The following is a 25,330-nucleotide window of genomic DNA, read 5'->3' on the forward strand; positions in this document are numbered from 1 at the left end:
TCACATTTTTATTTGAGTTGAAAAGTCTGAAATTTCTGAGGTAATCGGGCACAAAAGGTGAATATTCACATCATGTTTCAGAAAGTCTACAAACATTGAGCTATAGGTGAGGAAGCTTCTCACTACACTGCAGTGCACGAGCACCCTACAACCATGCATAGCTGCTATATGTCGCTATGGGAACTGTTGACTAAGTACTGTATATATTATTAGGAACCCACCACATTGTGCTTTAATCAAACATATTAGTTGCATCATCATTATTACACATGATATATTCTTGTCAAATTTATATTACAATTCACTTCCAACCCCTTAAAACTTGTACATTATATAGCCTTCAGCTTTATTCCTATTATGTGCAGAGTTCAGATTGATGAATATGAAAGTGACACAATACTATCCTTTTCATAAAGTAATTAATTTACTATATTATTGCTATTTACAGGCCTGAACCAAGCAGGCAGCTGCTCAAATGGACAGTGCCCTGCTCTACAGAAAGCTACTATGGTCATTATTAGCAATGTGTATCTACTAAAACATATTATATATATGTATATATGTTTGGAGCAGTTTGCATTCACAAACCATAGAAAGTGTGTTAGGTCGTCTCTTAAATGTAATCTAGGCCCTGTCCGATGTTTTGTGATTTTTTCATTTAAATACAATGGGCTACAACCTTTAAGCTTTCTAACCTCTAATACTTATTGCTGATTTATTCAAATGTAGCAACAAAATTGGTCAAATACAAACAATCTACATCCAAGATCTATGAAATCAAGGAGACTGAGTTTGTTGCTACTCACTGAGATCATAAATCCTGATATTGTCGTTAAATATGTTTAAACAAACTCACCCAAAGGAACAAAAACCTACCAGATTGTTGGAATCAGTACAAAGTCTTTTTGCTTTAATGAGTGGTTGCTATGGGGATATAATATAATTAAGGCTAAAATTACCTTCAAGCACCAACATAATCCCTCCCAGAGGACAATGCCAGGTTAAGTAATTCAATGTTTCAGTGGAATGAGAAGATATCTAGAGAGGTCCTCCAAGTTCATAATGTTTGATGAATACCTGAAGTAGTGCCTGTGAGTCCTGGTGTTGGGTGCAAGAGTTCGTCCTCATTCAATAAATGCTGGATTCTACACGAGCAACGATGCAACACAATGCAACCTTTAGGGTAGTGGTTCTAAACCTTTTCAGCCCGCTGCCCCAAAATAAAGGTGCCAGAGACCGGGGACCCCCACTGTATCTGAAGGTGGTTGAACACAGACAAGGACAGACAGGGTCATCTATAAGGGGGGATAAAGGGGAGCAAAAAGTCATAAAGTCAGCAAAATGATGGTCCATTATTGGATTAATCTGTGATAACCACATTTATCTATTTATTTGAATAACATCCACTGTTATCCAGCAAGTTTATTATTTGCAACCATAGTAAACAGTTATCTTAAAGATGTAATACCTTCTTTTAATTAGATGTAAAATGGGTTAACTTAAAAGTGACCAAAAATGGTGAAATGGGCGGTGTAATTTAAAACGTAAGAACAATCAGTTAAAACTGGCACATAAGGAGCATGACAAATTGTGAATGTGCAAAAATGCATTAAAAGTGATGAAAATAGGTTAACATATGGCAAGTTTGGTGTAGTTGCAAAAAAAAAGGGTAAAAATAAGCAAAAATGGGCTCAAATTGTTCAGAAAATATTTATGAAGGCATCTAGTAACCACTTCCCAGTGTTTCTCAAAGTCAAATGGGGTCCTGACCCCAAGGTTGAGAACCCCTTTTACCATGGAAAGTGATGACTGTCACATTGACACATTGCACCCGACATCATCTGAGAGACGTTTGTTGTGTTGAAATTAAAATCCCCTTTGACTTTCCTGGTCTTCAATCTGTCAGGCACAAGCAACACATTTCTTCCTCAATACAGTTTTTTGCATTGTTTTTAAAAACAATAATGATAATAAAAAAAAATCTCACAAGATTTAGGGGAGGGGGAAATACTCAACCAAGTTCCTTTCAGTCGCTGCTTGTGCACGGATGACGGATTAGTCCTACATCCTGCTTTAGAAACTCACTGTTCCAATGTCGAGGAGAATGAAACAAGAGAGCTGAATAAAAACCTTACATGTTAATCTCACAAACATACTAGTTCTAACATCTCATGAAGTCTGCAATCAGACTGAGGCCATGCAGTTTGGAGACGTGGCTACATCCGAGCAGAAGCAAGTCAATCACGAGCAGAAGTTCTTGAATTTGAAACGCCGGGCCCATGGAGTAGTGTATGCACACACATCTCATAACAACGGTTTTGTGGATTAAATGCACCCTCTTGTCCAATGGCAACAAAGTCGGTCGGTGTCCACGGTGGTAGAACCCTTTCGTCCTAGAAGATCTCTGGACTTTGGCTCCAGTCTTGTCTTTCCTTGGCCTCCCAGTAGCCGCCTTTGTACACATAGATACTTTCTCCTGTTCTTTCATCTGTCCTCTTCTCAAACCACAGTGGCTGGTAGCCCTCAATGTCTTGCCCTGGTCAAACACAGGAACACTTTTTTTAGAGAAAACCTCATATCTAACACATGGGTATACGTGGGGCAGGGGTGTCAAACTCATTTTTATTTTAGAGGTCAAATATGGATAAGTTTGACATTATTGCTACTTTGCATTTCCATGTATAAATGAAATAAAAGTATGTATATAAGGCACAGACAATATCTAAGCAATAGGTGACAGGCAGTGACAATATTTAATTCATTTGGGACATTTTTTAGAATAATTGAGCAGGATTTGGGGAAAAAAATAGATTTCTTTCAACAATTTGAGAGTAGAAATGACTTCCATCGTGTTATACCAGCATGGGAAAACCGCAAACCCCTACAAATATTATAAAGTTTCATTGAAATTTGTGTCACATTCAATGAAACTCCACTTGAATAATTGTACAAATTCTACTTCCAAATAAATTTGTTGAAATGTTGTGTTTTTGTAAAGTGTCTTATTTTGCATGGATACCAATATTTATGTTTGGATATGATATAGTGATTTAAAATTGCTCCACATTTCTCAGAATCAGAATCAGAAATGTTTTTAATGGCCATGTACAGTTTTAAGGACAGTACAAGGAATTTGTCTTGGTAGTTGGTGCACAAAACAAACAAAAAAAAACAAAACAAAAGACAAAGAACAACCCAGCAACAATAATAATAATAATAATAATGATAAATATAAAGGATGAGGGATAAATAAAGGATAGATAGAGAATAAAGGATAAATAGGATAAATATATATACATATACAGTGCACCAGATAATGTCATCATGGAGGTGGTGATCGGGTGGGGGGGGGGTTCAGTGGGTGACTTGGGGTGTGTTCATGTGGATGGTGGCAGAGGGAAAGAAGCTGTTTTTGTGTCTGGAGGTTCTGGTCCTGATGGACCGAAACCTCCTTCCAGAAGGGAGAGATTGAAACAGTTTATGACCGGGGTGGGAGGGGTCGGCCACAATCTTTCCTGCACGCCTCAAAATCCTGGAGGCGTACAGGTCCTGGAGGGAGGGCAGATTGCAGCCGATGACCTTCTCTGCAGAGTGGATGATACGCTGCAGTCTGGCCTTGTCCTTGGCCGTAGCTGCAGCGTACCAGATGGTGATGGAGGAGCAGAGGATGGACTGGATGATGGAGCTGTAGAAGTTCACCATCATGTTTGTTGGCAGACTGAACTTCTTCAGCTGCCGCAGGAAGTACATCCTCTGATGAGCTTTTTTGATAAGGGAGCTGATGTTCAGCTCCCACTTGAGGTCCTGAGTGATGATGGTCCCCAGGAAGCAGAAGTACTCTACAGAGCTCACTGTAGAGTCTCCCAGGGTGAGGGGGGTGAGGTAATTTCAACAAACAATTCCCATGAAAACTTTTTATTTTCTGAATATTTCCAACATTCCAATATTTTACGCCCCTACTGATAAATCCACAACTAAATTATTTGGTAATTTACACAAGGATTCATGTTTTCTCAGTCATTTTTACTTTCCTCTGTGGGCCGATTTGGACGTTTTAAAGGGCCAGATTTGGCTCCCAAAGTGTGTGAACCAATCACTATGGAGATGTTTATGTTTCTAAATAAAAAATAATAATACATTGTTGCTTCTACTTTGCATGTTGCCTTTAGTGGAATAATAATATTTAAACGTTCCATCTGTTCAGAGACTAACCCATTTGTTTATTGGCAATGATCACTGAAGCGCATTCATTCAAAGAATCACCTTGCCAAAGGTGTTTTACCGTTTCTGTCCACAGGGGGCGCACATGGGCTACATTTTGATGAAAAGCTTTTACTGCTTCCCCAGGTTTCATCTGCACAAAGCACATCAGCAGCCTTTGCACATGCAGGCTCAGACCGCTAACCACTCACCCTCATCCAACACCTGATTGGCTTGTGCCTCCCTCCTTTTTCTCTCCAGCCTCTGATTCTCTTCCAGACGCTGCTTCTGACTGTTTGCCTCATCCCACAGACCAGCTTCCATCAGACGCTGGTCCGGCCTCAGGCGACTATCAGTGGGTGCCACGCCCTCCTCAGGCTCATTTAATGTGAGGGCCAGGGAGGAGAAAAAGTGCATGTTCTCAGCATTATCCCTAAAAGAAGGAGAGAGGAAAAAAACGATGAGAAAGACAAGGTATAATGGGGGTAGAAAAACCAACAGAAATATACAAGAAGGGATTTATATCATTAGCATTTGAAATGTTTGAGATACAGACTGACATGAGTGTATGGATACCAATTTTTAAGTGGCACATGCTGAAATAAACAGCAACTTTTTGCAAAATTTTGCAACAAACCATGTTTAAAAAATTAATGTGTTAATTTACTTTTGACCAGATATACAGCAATATTTATGAAATTTGTGATATTTATCTTGTGAAAATCAAAGGGTTAAATCATTTAACATTTACATTTAACAGTTAGATTTAAAATGTAATATTTAGATTTAATATTTAACATTTAGATTTAAAATGTAATATTTAGATTTAATATTTAACATTTAGATTTAAAATGTAATATTTAGATTTAATATTTAACATTTAGATTAAGCATTTAGATTAACCATTTAGATTAACTATTTAGCATTTAATATCTATATTTAATATATAACATTTAGATTTAAAATGTAATATTTATATTTACTATTTAGATTAAGCATTTAGATCTACTATTTAGCATTTAAATTCAATATTTATATTTAAATGTAACATTTAGATTTGGTATTTATATTTAATATTTAACATTTAGACTAAGCATTTAGATTCACTATTTAGCATTTAATTTTAATACTTATATTTAAATGTAACATTTAGATTTAGTATTTATATTTAATATTTAACATTTAGATTAAGCATTTAGATTTACTATTTAGCATTTAAATTTCATATTTAACATTTAGATTTAACACTGACATTATAATTTTATGAGAAAAGTAAACTTCACAAATATTCCTGTAAATCTGGTCCAAAATAACATTACAAACTTTACATATGTTTTTTAAACGTGGTTTGTATTGTATTTTAAATTGTGCCACTTTACAAACAGCACCCTCTATGAGTGACCTACGGGAGAGGATATTTCTTCCACAGCAGCTTTGGCTGAAGCGTTTGATAAACTGTCTTTTGTTTGCCCTCAGAGCTGCTGCAGCCCTCGCTGCTGTCCACTATTTTAGCGCTCTCCATCTTATCGTCCCAGGTCCCAGAGAGGATGTAATGTGCTGCGCCCTCGCTGTCCTCCACCACTCCAGTCACCTGAACACACCACAGAGGAGAAAGATTACGAGCGAGCTGATATATTCACAGCAGTAAACAGCACCTCACTGCATGCGGCAACAGCCTGTGCAGGCGTTGGATTTATTTAACCAGTGATAATACTGTGCTTCCGTATCTAATTCTTGTTCATAACCAAAGTATGTACAAATCGCATGCAGGGTGTCTGTATGTCAATGATTAACTTCAGCTGCTGTCGGTCAATTTCAGGAAAATCAGTCAAGTTAATTAATATTAGCCAAAAGAATAATTAATCAAGCTGTGCTTTAGGTACCTTCAATTGACTTCAAGCTTTAATTTTGTGTTTATATTGAAATCCAGTAAAAGAAAAATTATGTTTGGTTAAAAAAAATCCTCTGTAATCAGTGACAGCTTGAAGTCTGAGTTTGTTCTAAACAGGCTTTTACTGCAGCTGTCATCTGTTTCATTTTGTTCCTGAGGCACAATTTACAAAATCAAAATGCTGAACAGACCTGACTATTCAACAATATTATTATTATTTTAAATAATCAATAGCAATAATTTAATTCACTTTTTTTCTGAAAAAGAAAGAAGTTTGCTCTGTTTAGTTTAAGGAGAGTTAAACTTATTCTCAATTCTTCTTCCAAAGAAGTCGTAATATTTCTTTTTCAAAGGTAATAAAAGTTAACTGGATTGCCTGCAATGACTGGTATTCTTGTGCATTGCAATACGTTTACACTTAATTATTAAAAAGTCACCAAATGTGCTAAAATAATTCATGCTTATCTGCGGTTATTCATTTTAATGTATTCTTCAATAGCTAAACTCACATAACTAAGGTACACAAACTCATTTAAAAATAATTGAAATTATCTTTGTTTAATAAAATCCATACCTCCTTATTGAATGTTTCCCCTGACAAACACAATATGTCCATTTAAGTTGTGTAATTTTCTTTTGTATATATCCAGTAGATTTCCATTGGATCTTTTATATTTACTGACATCTTTTTAATCGGCATCACCCATTTGTTTTATTGGTGGTTTAAAATTGAATGTTTTAAACATTTGTAACTGAATACAAACTAACAGCTAACTTACTTTACGTGGGACTTCTCTGGAGAAGTAGCTGTAGGGTGAGAATTTAAGCCGGCACGTTTCTTTGGTTGTGTTGTTTACGATGTCAATGTCTCCAGACTAGCAGCAGCAAAGAGACAGAGGGACAAGAGGACAAAGACATGGGGTCAGAAGTCTTAAACACACACAAAGCCACTATACAAAAAGCTTTTTTCATTAAATATTTAGGCCTTTTCTTTCTTTTTCATTCTCATTTTTGTCGCTCAGTAGATTATTAGTGACAGACACACACTTTACCTATCGTGCGATCAACACACCTGATCAATCCAAAGCTTCCCGACAATAATGTTGTGCACTGTTGATGTCACTTTGCTCCACACGTAGTGGTTTCCACTCGAGTGGAATTGTAAGTGGATGTTTCCTGAAGGTGAGACACAACAAACACCAGCCACACATCTTAATGCACTGTATTAATACATTGGCTATTATAAGAGGATTTAAAGGCCGAACCGCATCCAATTACAATGCACTTCTTACCTAAGGGCATGACAGAAATATATTTCCCCCGAAACTTGCTGTCAATAGTGATATGCTGCCAGAGGGTCCATCCCTGCTGAGACGTCACATGGTGGGCTGCAGCTGGTGGGTGGTGACTGACCTATGGGGGAACGGCATCGACTGCTGTCAGCACAGGCATCTCAGGGACACCTCACTAATCCATTCTTGACCCTACACTGGTCAATAATTTACAGCCGACCTGCTCAGAGATGGAGCGATAGCCGTACTCGTCCAGTCTGTCCAGCTCGTAGGTCTCCCCCAGCAGAGGGTTGAAGGGCTTGGCTGTGCGATGGACTGTGGTGGAGTAGGAGGACACAGAAAAGGCCGCCACCAGACACATTTGCTCCAGGGACGAGTCGCAGCGAGCGGCCCGGTCCAGAAGTTCGCTGTACTCCAGATCCTCAGTCAGACGCTGCAGCATCGACAGCGGCTCATTGAAGTTTACCTGCAGTCGGAGGTGAATCAGCTTATTAGAATAAATAGGAGAAAATGCTGCACAAAACAAATATTTACTTCCTTCTAAAGTCATCTACCATAATCTTTCATAGTAAAAAAGCCTACAAATTAAGAAAGATGGATAAAATACTTGGCTCCAATTAAAAATGGAGGGGGGCAAATATCAACAGTAGGGAGCATAGCTAGAGCATAACTAACTAATGCAGGTTCTCATTTAGGACAGTGAAAAAACACTGAAAATAACCAATTATGACATCTGATCAGGTGTTCCACGTGAGCTCTCCAGATATGTATAAAAATCATAAACATACAAAATGACAAAAATACACTTAATTAGTCCCAAAACACACAAAATGACAAAAAAAAAAAACAATATACAAAACAAAAACAAACAAAAATTTCTCCAAAAACACACAAGACAGACATAAAACATAAAATGACTCCAAAGAAAACATACACGATTAGAGAAAAACACACAAAAGGATGAAGAAAATCCACAAAATAACTAAAAAAATAACATAAAATATACACATAAACAACAAAAACACATGAAAGGAGACAAAAATACACACAATAACTACTCAAATCCACAACACAACAACAAATACAGACAAAGTTTTGCTTTCTTGAATTAACGCTTTGGTCATTATTCTAAAATGGTGACATTAATGTTGATATAATGTGGCCCTGAGATCAGATAATTACAATTTTGGTTTAGAGTGCTGTCTCATGATCAGAAAAAAAGTTTTTAAAAAAATTGGAAAAAAGTATGCAGCCCAAATTGCATTTGTTTGACAATTCTCTGTTGGTGACGCTGCAGGCTGGTTTTCTATTTTATGCTTTAAAACAACTTGTTGGCACTTTAAGTCACAGCTGCTTGTGAAACAGTTGCGTTGATCAGCCCCTCATTTACACATCACCACCCACACAGGCAGTGTGTGTGCCGTCGTTGCCCTGACGATGTTAATCAATGTCTCTATGGATGTCAGCAGGTTCTCGTTTCTCAATCAATGAATGACTGTTCAGGCATTAAAACATTTTTGTTGAGTGGTAAATGATTGTTTTAAATCAGGATCACCCTGTTCTTTTTAAACAGAGCTGGTTTGTGACACGGTCTCCTACTAACAGGCATGGGAATCTTGGACAGATCTTTGCCGATGCAGTTCTTCATGATGCTCCACAGGTTGAGGGAGTAATTGGGCTTGTCAGGGATACGACTGCGTCTCGTTCTCCGTAGCTGTATGTGGTTTTTGCCTGAATTGTCCTGACAATACAAGTGATAAAACACAAGGTGTAAAATCCTAAACAGCAGCAATTTAGAAAAATGTAAGTTTGCATTTCTGATGATCTATTTTTCAACCTACATTTTCATTGTGAGTCCAGTCATTGGGCACACCTCCACTCATCATACTATGATTACTTCCCGAGCGCCTGAAAGGGAATCATCCTCACGTTTTAAAACAACCCTTTTAACACTTATAGGTGAACTTTGAGTGAACAGCTGGTAAAAAAAAACAAACATTTCTCACTTGTGCTGTGTGTTGCGAGAAGCTGTCACAGTTATGAAAGCTGGGGAGTCCTCCATGGCATCGAAGAACTCTGCCTCATCATTCTCATCGCTCGCATCTCCCTCGTGAGATCGCTCGACTCCTAAAACCAAAAATGTGGCAACAAAGACACCTTTTAGTTCCCTTAACTCCCCCTTAACCTTTGCACTCAAAGCTGCAGATACAGTGCGTTTAATGACATAAGTTTAATCTTCTGAGTAAAATTGTATCTTAATTCCAAATACATTTTGGATAAGTCTTGCATTTTGGGATATATAAATAAAATGTGTTGAAAGAGAAATTATTGTTTTGAAATGATAGGGGTAATAAAATAGGCAGAAGGCAAAAAAAATTACTTAAATTTAACTCTAACTTATGCATTATTAGTATTTAATTATTGTGCCATTCACTTTCTAAGTTAAAAGATATAATAGTAGTTTAGTTTGATACCAAATCATTAGCAGGTAATCACAAATAATTATTTATTTCCTTTTATATGGTACAGTTTAAAATACAATGAAACATAATAATATCAACAGTGTACAGACATTAACAGAAATGAATACACTTTAGAGCAGAGGTGGGCAAACGTTATCACAGCGGGAGGTGACAAAAATGTGATTATCTGATCTGAGGGCCACATTATCAGCATTTATGTCAGCATTTAGAATCATAAACAAAGGTTTTTCTGTGTTTTTGTTGTTGTTTTGTATATTTTTTATTGTTGATTTTATTGTGGTTTTGGGGTCCTTTGGTGTGTTTTTGTTGTAATTTGGTATCATTTTCTACAAATTTAATGTTTTCTGTTGCAGTTTTTTTATCATGTGAAGCAGATTGAGTTGCCTGGTGTATGAAATGCGCTATACAAAAACTTTTGCTTTGCCCTGCCTAATTGTGTGCTTTTTTAAATAGTTTTGATTGGTTTTGTTGTCATTTAGTATATTTTTGATGCCGTTTTGGATATTCCCTCACATTTTGTGCATTTACTTTGGGGGCCACACAAAAACACATGCTGAGGACCACAAACGTTCGAGTGTTTTACGTAACTAAAGAAAATAAAGAATCATCAAGACAGCAACAATTTGAAACGGAACAGAAAAAACAGGAGAAAGAAAAACAACTTAAGAAAAATCAAAAAAACAACAACAAAAAAACAACAAAAACCAATTGCAAGTTGCAAGTTGCAACCATTGTTTGGTTATTCATTAAAGAGTAGGTTTTTGAGTGAATGTTTAAATGAGCACAGGGTAAGTATGATCAGATGAGGAGGAAGTGAGTTCCATATTCTTGGACCTGTGGATGGAATGCTAAATTGAGAAGTAGTGCTACTCAACTGAAGTGAAAGTGACCACTTTTAAAAGCATATGAACTAACCACAAACATTAGATTCATAATTTATACAAAAAAAAGTTTATCAGAATAATTGATATTTCTATTGATTGTGATTATTTTTTATTAGTATATATCATGTACAGATCCATGTTGTATGAATATGTGAGCATCAGAGGTGCCAAACCTACTGTGTGTCAGACTTTGAGGTTTCATTAGAGCAGCGGGGTGTCAGGAAGTGACGGGACTTACCTGGATATGCAGAGGGCTTTTCCCTCCAGGCGATCTCTAAGCTGTTGTGCTGCTTGGCCAACTGTTCAATGGTCTCCTCCAAATGGTGACGCTGCTCTCTCTCATGCTGCAGGGCTTTCTGCCACCTCCGGCTGTGAAATTCAGCTGAGTCCAGAAAGTCACGACAAGCCTATAGTGTGATCACAGGAAACTTTAGGATGGGCAGATGGCCCCGTCTAACGATGACTCCTCATTAAATGTGACATTTGTCCCAATCGGCTAAACGCAGTCGGCCTAATTGAGTTTGTAGTTGTAATAGCCATGTAAAATTCAATAAAAATGGTCAATAATAATTTAAAACAAAACTGGGGAACCAAGCGTTATTTAATTTCTCACTTCTTTTTCTTTTTCCCCTCTCTTCTCTCCATTTTAATATATCTACTTCGTATGTGTATGAATGTATTTATATATCATTCCTGTCCCCCACATATTTGCTGATTATTAACTTGTTATTGTCTCCTCCCCTCACCCACCAATAGCATAACACCATTATTATAATTATTATAATATCACCCACACACTTACTGTCTTATAATGTATAAGATTAGTAAATACTGTCTATGGTAACCTGTCAGCATTTTTTCTCTAATTGTCTCTGTCTTTGTGTTGTATGTGGCAAAAAATAAAACATATTTAAAAAAAACAAAGATGATGTATATTTGTTTTTAGTGTATTTTACAGCTGATGATGCAAACAGAAGAAGAAGCTAACACAAGAGGAAAGTAACATTTTATTAGGTCATTTATTTCAGGCTCAATAATTGAGATTAATTGTAATTAAACTTTAGTAATTGATGTAATTGTAAATGACTTTCTGAGGATAAAAAAAAATTGTCATTTAATTGTAAATGGAAAAATTGCTGGTCACTGTAAACGTAACATGGGTAATTGAAAATGTTATTGTAACTAAAAAATGTAACTGACCCCAACCCTGGCATGAACTCACATTGATCATAGCATTGGAGGTGATGCGAAAGAGTGTGGCTCGCTCGACAACAGTTTTCACTTTGTCTGTGCTGTCGATGGACGCACGCTGCTCGTCGAGTTCGCTCAGGGAGCGCTGCAGGGCCCAACCGTGCTTTCCTATCAGCTCATTACAGGTGCTCAGGTCGTCCAGCTTGCTGGCCAGAGTCTTGAGCACCCCTTGGGTCAGGGCGCGGTCGTCTTGAGGTACAGGAACTTCATCTCCTGAGTCATCTTCCCAGAGAGAAACAAACACAGGGCACAAGGTCAATAAGGTAATGAGGAGGCATTTTATAGGCATGTTATGTCTACACAGCGAGGTTGTTCAAAGTGGCAAAAATACATTGTGCAGTAAATAGTAAATGGAGGGTTCCAGCTAGATTCATTTTTTTCTGCTTTTTGAATAGTATGTTAAGTTGAGTCAGTAAGTCATTTTGAAATTAATCTCGCTGGAAGCATTACATGGAAGTCAGGTGAAACGTCAAAGGAACCATCAAAGGCCATCAGCAGAACTCTGACGAAGACATGTCAGGAAATAAAAAAAACCTGAAAAACCTTGTCCGAATAAACAAAACCTCACCTTAACATACAATTCAAAAAGGAGACAAAATTAAATTCGTTGGACCTATTACATGGAGGTCAAGTGAAACATCAAAGGCAATCAGCAGAACTCCTCTGACAAAGACTGGCAGTTGATAGTCGAAACATGTCAGGAGATAAAAATGTCCTGAAAAACCTTGTCTGAATAAACAAAACCTCATGATACTATTCAAAAAGAAGACTAAATGAAACTTGATGGAACTATTACATGGAAGTCAAGTGAAACTTCAAAGGAACTATCAAATGCGATCAGCAGAACGCCTCTGACGAAGACATGTCAGGATTTAAACACTTCCTGAAAAACCTCGTCTGAATTAACAAAACTTCACCTTAAAGCAACATCGTGTAACTTTTGGCCACTAGAGACGCTAGACTTGTAACTTTCATGTCAAGCGCCCCCTAGTGGCCACAAGCGCTGCAGCACTGTCGCAAAAATCAACAAACAGTCGGGCCAGCCACCCTTGTCTTTTGATTGTGTATGCCGACAGTAGTTGACCTGTTGGTTGAAGAGAGATCATCGACTCACTATTAAAAAGAAGTAAAGTTAGTTCTATGTAAGTAGAAATTTGTCGATTGCGCGAAATGCCAGAAGGTGCGTACACACCGAACACGACTGAAGCGAATAGATTACATTAAAATCAATGTAAATGACGCGACCCCAATTTATCCCCCCTCAAGCGACGTGACTTGGGTGATTTGAGCAACTAGATCAAGGCGTGACCTTGTCGCTCAAAGGGACAACTCTAGCGTCCTTCACTGTCTGTAGAGCCACGGCTGCAGCCCTTTCCTGCTCCCTCCCACTACAGTGCAGATGGCTGCAGCAGAGGGCTGTACTACACTTCCTCAATTTATAGAAGAAAAATTTATAGAAGTTGTTAACTTCTTGAATAAGCCTACATTCTGAGTGAACTCATCCTTTAGTAACTCCGTATGTTGATAATTTAAACCGTAAAAGCGGAGCCGTCTATGATAAGTGCAGTAAACATACGGCCGGGGAAGAAGGAAAAGAAGTGATCAGACCTCTCTCTCCTCTGTCACAACTTCTACACACACATACACACACTGTTCCCTGGTCATCGCATCAGTGGATTAGTAGCAAAAACCTTAGCTCCATGAGTATATCAGAGCCTGTGGTCATGTGACTGCCGTAAAGTGAAATGTTCTCCAGGCATTCTCCAGGTCACATGACCTGGCCAACGACGGTCCGTCTTCTCCAAACTTACATGGGCGGTATTTGAAGAGGGCAGCCCCGCTCGGAGCATTGATACTGTCAAGCACTGTATATTGACCTGAGGTATCATTTAAAATAACTCATATGCGTCAACTCTTTAGGTCACAAAGTCCGCGGTGTGGCTTTAACATACTGTTCAAAAAGAAGACTGAATGAAACTTGATGAAACTATTACATGGAAGTCAAGTGAAACTTCAAAGGAACCATCAAAGGCGATCAGCAGAACTCCTGTGATGAAGACATGTCCAGGAGAGAAACATTTCCTGAAAATCCTCGTCTGAATAAAGAAAACCTCAACTTAAGAGTCAATGGAGGGATTTAATTTCTCATCAGATGGACATGGACAGCTATTTGAATGCTCTAAATTTAGAGCGTGACTTGTTTAGAGGGTGTTAAAAGGGAACGGAAAGAGGAGGATAAAAACTCCCACCCTGATCCCCCCATCCACCCCCCCCACAAGCCATTTCCTCTACAAGATCTGGAAGCTGTGAATGAACATTGTTGCCCTGGAAACGTGGGCTAGTGCAATCAGGAGGCAGGGATATTTTTAGAGGAAGCGGGAGAAAAAAAAAGAAAAAAGATGACGCACTATCCTTTTCTTCTCTCTCTCCTGGTCAGACATGAGCTGAGCCATCAGTCTCACAAAAACCAGACTGAATCCCATCCATGAAATGTACGACACAAATACAGAATGGTTGTTTTCTGAAAGAGGACAAAAAAAGTGTAGATTCCAAGTGGTAGTACCGTAACTCGGTAGGAATAATGAGTTATTGAAGGATCATTGCTACGTACTACATACAGTATGTTGTTGAATATTTAGTTGTTCAAATGAGCAGCCACACTTCTGTCAGACAGCTGGTGCTCACAGATGTAACACACCACCAACAACTTCTGTCCACACATGAGTATGATATTTCTTGTTATTTTAACAAATTACATCACATTTTAATGCTTTAATCACTGCTTCTTAATAAATAGTGCTAAACACAAAAAGTTATGTTTGTATTTTGGCTCAAATTTATATCAAATGCCGTGCTACAATGATGTTATTTCATGCGGTGTGCAATGGTCATTTTTAAATTGGAATCTCATTTTTAAAATCTAATATATATATACTGTAATATATGAGAACAAGAGCTGAAACTCTTTGCCCAAACACGACTGAAACTGACGGGCCAGGTCGGATTCATTCTTAATTGTTTCATCATTTTAACACAGGCACGGGTCAGACACAGTCCGGTGATGTTTTTCGATGAGCTGAAGATGCAAAAAATGTGGATGCTGAGGAGGTGAATGGAAGGCTAATTTATAGCACATGAACAAAAGATGTTAAAAACATAAACAACTCGTTCTCGACAGCTGTGCGCTGTTCCATATGCACATACAGTATGTAGGTCACAGGTAGCTGAGTTGTGCATGTTACAGCAGTGTTACCACATGCTTTACAGCAGAAGTAAACCGGTACGTAGCGTCTAACGTGTACTTGAAGCTGCTTGTCCTGTTAGTTGTATGCAGAATGAGTGGCTAGTAAATAAAGCTGAGTTAATAAAGAATCTCTGTGCACAGATTTGAATAGTGTTGGGTTGTAACGGGGACTTTGTTATTACTGTTGAAACCTTTTGACAATGTGAAAATATATTTTACAGAGTTATGTGAAACAGTAAAAATATGTTTGTGTTCTTTGTTGTACATAAAAGAAAGCACATATATACGGTATATATATATATATATATTTTTTTTTTTTTAATTTTTTTTTAATTTTTTTTTTTTCTGGCAATTTTTGGCATTATTTTGGGCATATAAGCATTTTTGCTTCTGCCTGTTTCAGTCTTGTTATGTATTTCTAAATTGTGATTTATGTTTGAATATATTTTGTTACAAATAACCTGAAACTGAAAAAAATAAACTAAAACGACTATGTATCTTGCAGTTGACCGTGATTTCACGATATACCACCTGTACCATCAGCGATAGATAGATCTTGTGACGAGGGCTGGGCAATATATCAAAATTCAAGATATATCAAGATTTCTATTTTGGCGATATAGAAAATTACAATATTGCCTATATCCATCCATCCATCCATTTTCAGACTCACTTATTCCTGTTTGTCAAGGTCGCGGGGAATATTGTGTATATACATATATACATTTTTTATAGTTAATTTTGTAGTAAGATACTCGTTTTAGGAGTCCCTGCTTTCGCTACTTCTTAGAACAACATGAAAAGCTCAGTTAGGTGGATTTCTGACTGCGTTGAGTACTAAAAAAGCCCCACTACAGAACTCACTCACACGTGCTGTCCCTTACAGGAGAAAAAGTGTTGGTTAATAAATGTGACTGTGTGGCATTTTTCCATCACAAAATTTAACCTAGAATTGTTTTTCTGGTCTGCTTTTATTTTGATTAAAAATATCAAGATTTATATTATCGACATTTTGAGAAAAAATATCGAGATATGAGTTTTGGTCCATATGGCCCAGCCCTACTAATGGCATTTTATTTTCACCTTTAATTATTTGTTTAAAATACTCATTGCGAGTGAACAGGAGTGCCTTGATCTGAAGGCATTGAATCATTCTTCTTCCTTCCTGTTTCACTTTCTCCTCTTTCCTCATCTCATAAATATTCTACTTCCAACTGGTAATAGAGAATCTGACACATTTTGTTCTTTTCTACTCCTATATACCAATTTAACCAAATTCACTGCAAAGATAGGAGCTGCTTTCCCACTACATGTCATCAAGCCATGATGCTTTGCAGCAATTCACAAAGGCAAATTACAAACCCTATTAAGCCTATCTTTAAAAAGACAATTAATGGTTATGGTGCATAATTAGGCTTCTAATAATTACATTTTGAAGCTTTTAAGGCCAACTTGTAAAAAACTGTGGAGGCTTCCTTTAAAGCAGGGGTGTCTCAACCCTGTGGTCAGGACCCCATTACGGGTCAAGAGTCACTGGAAGGGGGTCCCCAGATGCATTCAAAAAACTAAGAATATTTTTTTAACAATTTGAGCTAATTTTTGCTTATTTTTACTCTTTTCCTGCCACTTCACCAAACTTGCCATATTTTAACCTATTTTCATCACTTTTTCTTGCCAAATTTTTGATCCTTTTAATGCATTTTTGCTACATTACTCACATTTTGCCACTTCTAATTTCAATGCCTTTTCTGCACATTTTATCCACTTTTAAGACATTTTCGGAACATTGCCAGTATAAACTAATTGTTCCATTTTGACACTTTTAACCCTTTGTACCACTTTTTGCCGTCTGTTTTGGCCACTCTAATTTGCAACTTGTAACAAATTTCTCTGGTTTTTAAAATCCCAACACCAATGTTGGTCACTTTTAACTCATTTACATCTTTACGATGACAATAATATAGCCCAAATCATAATAAACGTCTTGGATAAGGGTGGATATTATTCAGATGAATAAATAAATGTGGTTATCACAGATTCATAGAACAATGGACCATCATTTTGCTGACTTTATGGATGGGCCCCAAAAATGTCTCCCCTTTATTCCCGGTCTCTGGCTACTTTATTTTGGGGGTCGCGAGCTGAAAAGGTTGAGCCTTCTTGTGAAAAGCACATGAGTTGCATTTAGAAGCTGCTACACAAATAATCCAACATTAAAATGCACAACACAGCTTCCATCCTGTGTAAACTTTCTAGGTCAAAACGTACCCCTTGTGCTGGGAGAAAGACTGTGTGTGAAACCCCCAAACTCAAAACCCCTTTGAGTGAAACTAGTGCGGCATCACACTGCCTATAGGAGCGCAACCCAGTCACACACTGTTTAAGTAAAACAAAACCACCAGCGCAAAATGAATTAACAAAGTCTCTGGAGGAGAAGATTAAAAGTGAGAGGTTGGAAAAACTCTTCAGACATCTGCAACGCTTTATTGACCCACATAGAGCCGAGAAAACAAGATCTCACCTCTCCATGTGTACACACACACACGCACGCACACACACACACACACGATTATGAAACTGAATTCTGTGGCCATCTGTCCCCTGCCATGTTCATATGGAAGCTCTATCAAATAGCACTTAATGAGAGAGCATTCATGAACGAGCACAGCCAAAGCAGACTTTCCTGGTCAGTGCACTCGTGGGTTATAGTTCTCACATCACAATGAGAGTGAAATCCGCTTGTGACTCATTGTTGAATCATAAAAACACACCCACAGGTGATGGAGAGAGCATCAGAAAAAGCCAGAGCACAGTGTGGGAAGAGCAGATGGTAATTAAAAATCAGTGGATTGACACTTTATTCAAAGTCTGCCATATAGATGACGTTTTTTTTATGCCAAAGATTGAGCCGTTTTTTTGTCTTTGTTAGAAATGTAGCACACATATTCATATATATAGTCCAGATATCTTGCCCTGAGCACGTTTGTAGCAACTTCAACATCATCCTATTCACAGCAGCTCTAATCTAATTTCAGCCAATGAATTTAGACTTCTAATGAGTCTATAATTAAAAACCCATGCCGTCATTATCTACTGTATAATCTCATCACACAGTTCAACAAAACAAAACCCAGGATTTGATTCACCACCCACGCAAGCTCAACAACACACACAGGAAGCCAAGAAATAAATTAACCAGACACAGAACACAAGATACGGACGATGCATCTGTGAAGGAGTGAAAACACAACTCATGGTAAAATGGTGTGTAAACAAACCCAATGGAATGTCCTGGAGCTATTGAAATTCTGCACTGCTTTTCAGCTGCACTTGCACCTCACCCTGTGATGCGACATGCACGACTGTCAGCAAAATGATTGGAAAGACGTTAAGCCATCATTTACATGATGCAGGTGCAAACTCAGCAGGAAAAAAAAAAAGACAGCTTCAGACATGTAGCTTTGTGTAGCTGGAAAAACAAAAACTGTCCTTGCTTTTTTTATGGCTGTACATTCAATTAGATTTACTAGGGTTATTTCAAAGTCACAGATTTGCCAAACTTATTGAACTCACAATACAGTAGAAACACATGGAAGCACGCACACACACACACACACACACACACACACACACACACACACACACACACACACACACACACACAGTGCTGCATAAAACAAAGGAAAAGGTTACTTACAAGGTGAAAGTGAGTGAAAAAGCTACCCCCATGTCATGCTATTGTCCATCCAGTTGAGCTGTGAGATATTTTCAATGAAGATGCTCACACCCTCCTGTGCTCGCTCACATTTTTTGTTCCCGTTACCCCTCCTGCTATCAGAACAGGAAGGCGGAGTCTGAGGGAAGGTCATTTCATTCAGCTCTGGCTGCCGTCATTACAGCGGGAGACGGGGAGGGAGAGCTCAGACGCTGAGCGGAGGTGAAGGCTGCATGTGTGTTTGAGAATACATTTGTGACAGCAAACATATAAAAATGAATGATATTACACACCACACCCACAGATAACGGGGTGTGAGCATTAAGGATCAAAAAAGATCACTACGAATCCTCAAAACATGGGATTAATTCTCAAATATATTGCAAAGATTAATGAAATATTCAGCGTGGAAGAAAAAAACAAAAAAAGGTCTAGCAGGATTACGGTACAAGAAATCATTTCAATTGAGTGCTCTGGAAACTAGTACAGTGTTGTGCTTGATGTCTATAAATACATACAGCCTGCTTAACAGACCAGTCCCAATTCCCAATACATATATATGGAACCATACTGCCACCTTGTGTACTGCTGTTCATGTAGCACTAAGGACTACAAAGACAACGATGGAACCAATCCAGGCTCACTTATGGTAGGGTGTGGCAAACCAACTGACAATCACACAAATCCATATTCATGTCACCATTTAAAGCTCGGATAGGCGATTTTCTCCAGATACACTTTTAAAGTTTTTGGTTGAAATTTTCTTAATATCCTGATAGAAATGAAGATCTTATGTGCTCTGAAAAAGGAAGAAAATCTGTCGACTGTACCAGCTGTAAATCTGTAATAACAATGGAAAAAAATTAACCGTTTTTTTAACCAATCATGTCTCACTGCTCGTTCACGACCCCTTGCATGCACGAGCTCACACTGAAAGCGTGAAAGTGTCACCGCTGACAGAGTTAAAACAGAGTTTTTGGTCACGTTTTTGAACATATATAATGGTAAAGTTTATTGTTTACTTACTGCTGAATGAGACATGAGACAACGACGTTTCTACACAATACAAGCGATGAGCTGAGCTCCTCTACTGCAGCAGCTGTGTGCATGCATGTGAGTGAGACGCAGCACAGAGGGGAGGGGCGAAGGGGGTAAAGGCGGGGCCGTCGAGGAGGCTACATTCAAAATCATGCGAGCTTTTGAAAATCCCCTACCCTACCTTTAAAGAGGTACTCAATTCAAGTCTAGTTGAACAAAAACCTCACATGCTCGGGAGAACATACAAATTCTGCTGAGAAAAAGAGAAAAAGTAAGACTGGATTCCAAAACTTCCTATAGCCCAGATAATGACAATTGTGACTAATACAGAGACATACAGAGATTATTAGGGGCCAGACAGCCTGTAGCTAACGCAAACCTAACATTATCCTGCATGTAGTTTTTCTTCTTCCAAGGAAATCGTACTTCTACAATTGAATAAATATGATGTACTAATATCGGAGATTTTAGATGCAGTCCGATAAAATCCGATATTCGTTTTCTGGTTGATATCGGACCAATATCCGATATCAATATTGGATCAAGACACCCCTAAAAAGTATAATAAACTTTTTATTGACAAGTAAATATGGAACTACATATAATTTAATCACAAAATCCAATCAGATGTCATGTGATTATGTAGTTTTACGAATTGATGACGTCAAATCTGTGTGTGTGTGTATTTAAAAACATTCATACCATCAAATATCAGGTTAATAAATGGTAATTTAGGTTTTTTTAAAGGATAAACTCCTATGCTTTATATTTTAGTCGACTATATCTGTAACATATTAACAAATCGTCATGTCATTTAGTTGACTATACTTAGACTAGGGGTGGGAACCTCTGGGTACCTCACGATACGATATAATACGCAATACAAAGCTCACAATAACGATTATCTCACGATATGACAATACTGCAATTATCGATATATTGGTCAGAAATCAGTCTACGATTATCTATGACATAACAAGAAAGAAAAAAAGTTTAAGTGAAAAAACCCAATTTTCATTTTATATCTCTGAAAGACAATAAATTGAATTGAAATAATTTGGTGTCCTATGAACAGTGACACTATTTTAGTGCAACATTTCTGTAAATAAGTGTCGACATACCCATGTAAATGAATAAATATCTCCAACAGTGCTTTATGTAAACAAAAAATAGGGTCTTTCTCACCAGTGACACCATTATAGTGCAAGATTCCAGTAAACAATATATTGATTCCTTCAACAAACAGTGACAAAATTTTTGTGAAGAAAGCAGAAAAGGTTTTGGAAAAAAAAAAAAAAAAAAAAAAATAATAATTTTTTTATAAAATTGCGATATGCGTGAGCATATCGATAATCAATCGTGCGAAAAAATATCTCGACATCGCCATATTGCGATATCGTCACACTCATTTCTGACTAAAGCAAAATAACTTTTTAGTCCAAAGACTATCACTAAAACTGAACCAACGTTTGCTGATCTATGTGAACTTTCTGAATCCCATGAGTAAGAAAGAGTGGGACAGCTGTCCAGCTCCGGTACAGAGTGTCCTGCTCACCAGAGTGATGCATCAGCAGAGTGGCATTGGCCTTGGCCTGCTGCAGGGCCGACACCCATCTCTGACACTCCCCCTCAGACGTAGCCTTGAGGTGGTAGCTTCGACCGCCGCTGCTTAACACCATGTGACAGGTGTCGCCCACCTCAATGTGGGCTGTCGCCAAAGGAATGGTTCCCCGACAGGTGTGTGCCATCTCTGCCTGAGTCCTGTGGGAAAGCAGGGTTGGTTGGGTGAGTGAGTGAAAACTGCAGCCACTCATTCAATTCGATCAATTATTACATTGAAGTAGCGAGCAACATGACATTCAGCAACGTTTATTAGGAGATGAAATGTCTTCAGTTAAGCAAATATTATCTGAATAATATTTTGCCAATGAATATTGACCCTTAAAATTCAGCTAGCTCCTTCATGTGATGGTAGCTACTCATATATGTATTACATTTTTATTATTAGAGCCTAGAATAAAGCACACAACACAATGAATGTTATACATAAACAAGGACCATATAATCATGTAAGTGTCCAGGTCGTTACTGTAAACGAAACTGGTTCTCAATGACCAACCCGGTAACATAAATATTTAAAATATGTATTATAAAACAAATACAATAAAGCTTAAGAAAAAACAAACAATGAGTCAGATAATGTGCAACTATTGATAGAACCAAAATAACACATGTCCTACAGATAGGTGACAGATTTATTTTAGGGACAATGAGGGGATATTTAAATGAGATTAAAGCTCTAATGTACTTGAATGTATTGTTGCATTTTTCTGAAAATAAATAAATAAATACCCACTGAGTCCTAGTAATATTTGAAGAATGATTCCCATTAGATATGTAAAATTAAAGATTAACAGGTAAGTATAAAGGCGGCACTGCGTTGTGAATATTTCAACAAAACCACTTCAAAAAACCATCAGAGACACAATGAGACAAAATAAAGGCATAACAATGACATAAAAAGCATTTTTGGAGACCCCATAACCTAAAATGCACCAAATAATAAGACACAAAGAGAGACTTCACACAAAAAAAATATTGACTTGGAGGATTTGTGCTTTTTTTAAGAATTACAGGACTTTGGAAAAATTCAAATTTGAAATAAAAAAAAATGGAAAGTTCTTCAAACAAGGAGATTAAAAAGTGAAAGTTGTTTTTGTTTTTTGAATCCAGATTTAAAATGACAGCCATCATGTAATGTAATGCATGAGGGGTGTTGGAAAAAAATTGATTCTGCGATATATCGCGATATTACGTTGCGCAATTCTCGGATCGATTAAAAATACATCCATATCGATTTTTTTTTACATTTAATTTTTTTTTTTTTTTTTTACCTTTTTTTAACCAGGAAAGTATTTTCCACTGCAGGGAACATTGTAACTGCACAAAGAAGTGCACTGAAACCTGGGTATGTTGACCAGCTTGTGCTTTTTCAATAAAATCTGAAAAGAAAGGACTAACTTTCTGCATATATTTCTTGTTCTAGGCATATACTGTACCTCAGATACGTTGCACTAAAGTCATGTTGCACTAAAGCTGGTTTAAAAGCCACAGGCAGATTGCATGTTATTTTTTTATTTTAAGTTGTTGGCACATGGCATGTTAAAGCCAATGTTTTGAGTGTAAAATTGCAATAATCGCCTGATACTTTCATTTCGGGATATATCATATCGGGATACGAATCGTATAGCCAAATGCAATGTAATATACACCGCCGGTAAGCATAAATTGCTGTGATATCTACAACTGAATTATTTGGTAATTTACACAATGATTCATGTTGTTTTTACTTTCTCCTGCGGACATACCTGTCAAGTATCCCGTTTTAGCCGGGAAACTCCCGTATTTTACCCCTCTTTCCCGCCATCTCCCCGTATTAGTATTTTCCCATAAATATCCCGTATTTTAATGTAATAATAATTAAAAGATGCATTACTAAACTGAACGCCGTCACTAGCCTCGTGAGAACTTCCACCTGAAATGGCCTGAGTGGCAGTTCTCGCGAGATTAGTGCTGACAGCGGCAACAAACCCGGAAACAACTCAGAAGAGAGATGATGAATGAAGACGTTCTGGCAAAAAAAACAAAGAACTGGTGTAAATACGTTGTAAAATGAGACAGAGAGTTTACCTTCCCTAAAGAGTTGCAGGATAGGACACAGTTACATGTTCTGTTAGATTAATAACTGAGATTTTAACGTCTACCACAGCGGAAGGAACGTCGTAAGTCACCATGAAAAATCAGCCAATCACAAGCTCCACAAATATACACTGCTTTAAAAAGTGTTAAAGAATGTAAAATCTGTAATAAATGTGTCTAATAAGTCATTAGTGAATACCAAAGAAACACATGAGTGAGCATGAAAAATTATAAGAAAATATGTAATAAAAATAAAATGTTAATGTCTAACTTAAAGACAAGCAATGTGAAATTAACAGTAAATATGCAACGTGTTGACTTGTATATAAACTGTAAGTATATTAAATAAACATGTGCTTCATATACACATTTATGTTTTAATTTAGAATGTTTTATAATTCAGAAATTAGAGTTTCAAGATGTATTGAGTTTTCTATTTTGGCGATATAGAAAACTATAATATTTCATATATATATGTATATATTATAGCTTATTATGTATCAAATACTAGTTTTCAGAGTCGCTGCTTATACTGCTCAGAACAACATGTAAAGCTCAGTTAGATGAATTTCTGAGTGTCACATATTGTACATCTGTTTGTTAATAAATGAGCCTGTGGGGCATTTTGCATCAGCATATTTAACCCAGAATTGTCTTTCTGGTCAGACTTTATTTGATAAAATTATCTAAGATTTAGATCGTAAATCACCATTTTGAGAAAATATATTGAGGTATGAGATTTGGTCCATATCGCCCACATGTTCACAGCACTTCAATGTTAATAAAGGTCGACCTACCAGATTCTAATCACATGATTGTATTTAGTAAGTGGATGACAAGTGGCTATTTTAGATCTATTGTACACTTGTCTTAAAATATAAGGGATACTGGAGTTTGGTTGGGCGGGTGGGACTGCTCGTAGCGGGCGCCAGAAAATGTCCCTTATTTTCAAATCCAAAACTTGACAGGTATGCCTGCGGGCCAAATGGGATGCTCTAAGGGGCCAGATTTGGCCCCCGGGCCTTGAGTTCGACACAGGTGTCACAGGTTATTTATGATGTTCCTAGGAGCAGAGCATTTTCCCATTCAGAGAAAGTTTATTATGTCCCCAAGGATGGACTAACATGCTCCAACCAGGTGAATGTGTAGAAAGTACGTGTCAGACTCAGCACTAACCGGTAGTAGGACAACAGGCCGTTACTGAGGACGAACCAGCGCCGCTGGTAGCCCTTCAGGTAGTTGGTCCATTTGAACAGCCAGCCTTTGTAGGTGTCCAGCTGGGACAGGTGTAGCCCGGGGAGGGTCGGGGAGGGCAGGCTCTTCACCAGCTCGTTCATGTCCGCCGCTGCTCCGGAGGACGGGGAGGAGAACAGATGGAGACTCCGGGGCGGCTCTGCGGAGTCACGCCGCCGCCTGAGCACCGCTGTGCGGATTAGAGCGAGCTGCTGTTAGCGTACAGCTGCTGGAGAGAGCGAGACACTCCAGCTTCCGCTACAGTGACGTTAAAGCCTCCATGAAGCCACAATAAAGCACTTTAGTGCACAGAGAGCTGCCACTTTGGACCGCATCCTGATTCCTGCTCGAACACAGGCTGGACCATCAGAGGGTCAGGATGACGTCCTCATCCCAGGAC

The 25,330-nt window shown here is 37.9% G+C and overlaps 1 protein-coding gene across 4 annotated transcripts; it reads right to left on the bottom strand.

Moving 5' to 3' along the window:
* osbp2a (oxysterol binding protein 2a) lies at positions 1–25,330 on the bottom strand. Of its 4 annotated transcripts, XR_003675260.1 has the most exons (15): positions 24,874–25,330; positions 21,554–21,759; positions 11,973–12,223; positions 10,989–11,157; positions 9,390–9,510; positions 9,225–9,291; positions 8,987–9,124; positions 7,604–7,849; positions 7,384–7,504; positions 7,164–7,267; positions 6,871–6,966; positions 5,607–5,791; positions 4,413–4,633; positions 1,988–2,536; positions 1–1,899 (listed from the first exon to the last, which is right to left on the bottom strand). XR_003675260.1 is itself a non-coding variant. In XM_028463212.1 (14 exons), exons 1-14 carry the CDS (start codon positions 25,032–25,034, stop codon positions 2,394–2,396), a joined length of 2,229 nt encoding a protein of 742 aa, XP_028319013.1. In that variant the 5' UTR covers positions 25,035–25,330; the 3' UTR covers positions 1–2,393. The 4 variants fall into 4 exon arrangements, 3 of the variants coding, with proteins under 3 accessions (XP_028319013.1, XP_028319014.1, XP_028319015.1); XM_028463212.1 differs by having other exon boundaries at positions 1–2,536; XM_028463213.1 differs by lacking the exons at positions 21,554–21,759; positions 24,874–25,330 and adding an exon at positions 18,943–19,097 and having other exon boundaries at positions 1–2,536.

This window comes from Gouania willdenowi, chromosome 12 (genome assembly GCF_900634775.1).
Source record: "Gouania willdenowi chromosome 12, fGouWil2.1, whole genome shotgun sequence".
Taxonomy (NCBI): Eukaryota; Metazoa; Chordata; class Actinopteri; order Blenniiformes; family Gobiesocidae; genus Gouania; species Gouania willdenowi.

Bases quoted from the DNA above. Each gene is read 5' to 3' on its own strand.
- osbp2a (XM_028463212.1), bottom strand. From the start codon at position 25,034: ATGAACGAGCTGGTGAAGAGCCTGCCCTCCCCGACCCTCCCCGGGCTA. The intron at 11,158-11,972 runs GTGAGTTCATGC...ATCACACTATAG, and splicing joins CCTCCAATGCTATGATCAAT to GCTTGTCGTGACTTTCTGGA. The intron at 5,792-6,870 runs GTAAGTTAGCTG...TGGTGTGTTCAG, and splicing joins CCAGAGAAGTCCCACGTAAA to GTGACTGGAGTGGTGGAGGA.